The sequence below is a fragment of the Solanum pennellii genome, chromosome 2 (assembly GCF_001406875.1).
Source record: "Solanum pennellii chromosome 2, SPENNV200".
Classification (NCBI taxonomy): domain Eukaryota; kingdom Viridiplantae; phylum Streptophyta; class Magnoliopsida; order Solanales; family Solanaceae; genus Solanum; species Solanum pennellii.
The window spans coordinates 37,104,814-37,108,282 of record NC_028638.1 but is presented as its reverse complement, the minus strand read 5'-3'; the positions used below and the strand labels follow the sequence as shown (position 1 = coordinate 37,108,282).

The 3,469-nt window shown below is 36.4% G+C and overlaps 1 protein-coding gene across 1 annotated transcript; it reads left to right on the top strand.

The window, feature by feature from the left end:
- The first annotated feature begins 1,655 nt into the window (after positions 1-1,655).
- Positions 1,656-3,226, top strand: LOC107008774 (transcription factor HBI1). The gene is made up of 4 exons (XM_015207936.2): positions 1,656-2,099; positions 2,198-2,341; positions 2,428-2,811; positions 2,896-3,226. Exons 1-4 carry the CDS (start codon positions 1,788-1,790, stop codon positions 2,962-2,964), a joined length of 909 nt encoding a protein of 302 aa, XP_015063422.1. The 5' UTR covers positions 1,656-1,787; the 3' UTR covers positions 2,965-3,226.
- The last annotated feature ends 243 nt before the right edge of the window (positions 3,227-3,469 follow it).

Here is a 3,469-nt window from a genome sequence, read left to right as displayed (position 1 = left end):
TATATATATATATAGTTTATTGACCTTGAAAAGACTTACGAGAAAGTCTCGAGGGAAGTCCTTTGGAGAAATCTAAGGGTTCAAGCAGTACATAAAAATGATCTGTAGCGGCAATTAATTAATGACAATAGCTCAATTGCTGCAAAATATGTACTTTAGTGGCAATTAATGCTCTTTGTATAAGTCCGTAAAGTTTTTAGCGACACTGGATCTAATGACACTTAACTAATACCGATAAAAATTTTAACATGCTTTATTAATATGTCTACTTATTGCCACTAAAAGTTGTTCTTGTTGTAGTGAATTCATACCAACGACTTATATTAGCGCGATAAAGAACATGTATGATGTATTCAGGACTTTGATTAATTAGAATGATTGGAGGAAATTCAGAGCACTTCTCAGTTGAGATTGAGTTAAACCAGAGATCTAGTTCTTATCTCGTTCCTATTTTCCTTGGTGATGGATGAATTAACACGCTGTATCCATTATGAGGTGCCATGGTGGATGATATTTTTGAATTACATAGTATTGATTGATGAGACACGCAATAAAGTTAATGCTAGGTTGGAGGTATGGAGATGAACTCTTAAATCTAAAGGGTTTAGGTTGAGTAGGACCAAAACGGATTATTTGGAGTACAAATTTAGTGATATAGTGCATGAGAGAAACGTGGAAGTGAGGCTTGACACACACGCTATTCTCAAGAGAGATAGTTTCAAGTATCTTGGTTCAATAGTCCAGAAAAGTTGGGATATCGACGATGATGTCACACGTGATTGCATGGTGCGTTGTGGATGAAGTGGATATTTGCTTCCGGAGTCTTGTCTGATAAGAAGGTACCGCATAAACTTAAAGTTAAAGTGGTTAGACCAACATTGTTGTAAGGGCAGAGTGTTGACCAGTCAAGAACTATCATGTTCTAAAGATGCAAGTTGTGAAAACGAGGATGATAGATAGATGTGTGGTCACATTAGGAAATATAAGATTAATAACGAGGATATCTAAAGCAGGGTGAGAGACTAGACCTTGTAAGGAAAAGTAGATTGAGATGATTTGGACATGTCAGGTTCAAGAAGAGGTAGAGGCAAGCGAAAAAAGTAGACATGACATGTGGCAACTCCAGACATAACCTTAGATAGAAAAGTATAAAAGGTTGAAGTCGTATTCAAATTTAATGGTCATAAATCATGCCTACCAAACATCCCTCAAAGAGTTAAAAAGACTGGGACAAATGAAAAGGACTTGGCAGAGAGTTGATTACTACAGTTAGAAATATTGAAACGCCTACTTTTAAGATGTTAAACATGTTTATCTCTCTCCTATTGTAGGCATAAACGCCGTAATATCTGTTGCAATGGCTTTTTTTTTTTTTGTTTTCTATTCGGTGATTCACATTGAAGCTTCGATTAAATTTGGATCACGTCGATTAAATCTGGATCGCGCACTGCAGGGTCCATTCAGGATGACGCTTCCAACAAAATTTTCTTCATATTAAAGTTCGAACCCAAAATTTCAAATTAAGAGTGAAACAATCTCACTAGTGCGTGTTGCAATGTCCTTTGATTCCTTTGTAAAGAGTAGTACTGCACATAACCCCACCACTGTTTCTTCTTATCTCCACATTCTTGATTTGACATTTGCCCATTTTCCCCCCCTTCTCTACCAATCCTTTTCTCATCTCTATAAATCCTTCCTCTCTATCTTTTTCCACTTTCACAAACCAACTCTTACCACAAACATTTACTTCTCTGCTATCACTATTTCGCCGAGTTTTGTTTGCAAACATGTTACAAATGAGTGTTCTTGAAAGACAAAGAGCAGTGTTGGAACGTATTTATAATCACTCTAAGCAGCAACTTTCTTCTCTAGTACCTCAACAAGAACTTGCTCATTTGATTACCGGCTGCGTTCAGGGGAATTTTAACATGTTTGGCGGGGGAGATTCTAATTTTGTTAATTTTCAAGAAATGGCTCGTCCCTCTTTCTCTACAATATCGAATTCATCGATTACAACAGTGTCTCCGCCACCAGAGAAAGAAAGTAGTATGATAGCTCCAAGGGAAAATGTTGTTTCTACCAAGAAGAGAAAAGCAGAGGTTTGTAATAGTATATACAGTATACGATTATGCCTCGATCGTATATGATTTCACTCAATACATCTGAATTATCCATGTTTTGTTCTGTTTTTTTGCAGTTTTCTGAGGAAGAGGATTGTGAGAAAAGCCCGGGGAATGATTCAAAGGAGAATTCGAAGACGTCTGAGGTTCAAAAACCTGATTACATTCATGTAAGGGCACGTCGTGGCCAAGCTACTGATAGCCATAGTTTAGCAGAAAGAGTAAGTGAACGTAGTTAAAAGCTTAAACTGTTAGAGAGATACATACGTTACTGTGATTTCTAATAGCAATTTTCGCCTTATTGCAGGCTAGAAGGGAGAAAATCAGTAAAAAAATGAAATATTTACAAGATTTAGTTCCAGGTTGCAACAAAGTGACTGGCAAAGCTGGAATGCTAGATGAAATCATAAATTACGTTCAATCGCTTCAAAAACAAGTCGAATTTCTCTCCATGAAGCTTGCTACTCTGAATCCTAGGCTTGATTTGAACACGGATAACATTTTCGTTAAAGATTTCCCTTCTTACATGACCACTACTTTTCCACCAACAGTAGCAATTCCAACACTTTCAGAATATAACATTATCCAACACCAGCAAGCTGGAAGCACCGGTGATGTCGCACAAATGTTACCCCAAAGAAGAGATTTAATGTCATTTCCAGACACTTATCTTGGTTCTTCACATGTTACGGTAATTACTCAACTAATACTTATTATCTCAGAAAGTCAATTTTCTCGTTATCTTTTAAGTGGATCTGTTACTGTTCTATTGCAGGTAGTACAACCGCAACAACCAACTTTTGAGCCTGATCTGCAGAGCTTATTCAGTGTCGGATTTAACTAGTATTCATCTCATTCCAATGGCTCCTGTCCTGTACACAAAATCCGCGTCCTTTCGAGTCCAAATTTTTTTGAAGTTAGTAACTGTGTTAGAAGGCAAACACCCCCCTCCAACCCCATAAATCACCTTGAAGAGACATTCGAAATTCTTACATCTTACACATTTTATAAGGCATGTTGTAATTTGTCCATATGTATAGCCATCCAGCCATCCACTATTTGACTGATATGTAATAAAAGATTGAATTTTCTACTCTTTTTTTTTATTATTATTCATTCTTATGTTTGAATGTAACAAAGCAAAATTGTTGAATGATCTAACTTTTATGGTTAAGACAACAACCCTTTGAATTATAGGGTAAACATCAACAAATATGTTAGTCAAGAATGGAAGATTTTACATGAACGGTCTGGTTCATTTGTCAAATGATCGCTTAACTAATAGTTATTTAATATAGAAAGTGATTTTCTGAGATAATAACAAACGTATGGTGAAATTAAGGGGGGGG

Coding starts and splice junctions, on each gene's coding strand:
- LOC107008774 (XM_015207936.2), top strand. CDS start 1,788: ATGTTACAAATGAGTGTTCTTGAAAGACAAAGAGCAGTGTTGGAACGT. Junction 2,342..2,427: donor GCCATAGTTTAGCAGAAAGA/GTAAGTGAACGT, acceptor GCCTTATTGCAG/GCTAGAAGGGAGAAAATCAG. Junction 2,812..2,895: donor TTGGTTCTTCACATGTTACG/GTAATTACTCAA, acceptor GTTCTATTGCAG/GTAGTACAACCGCAACAACC.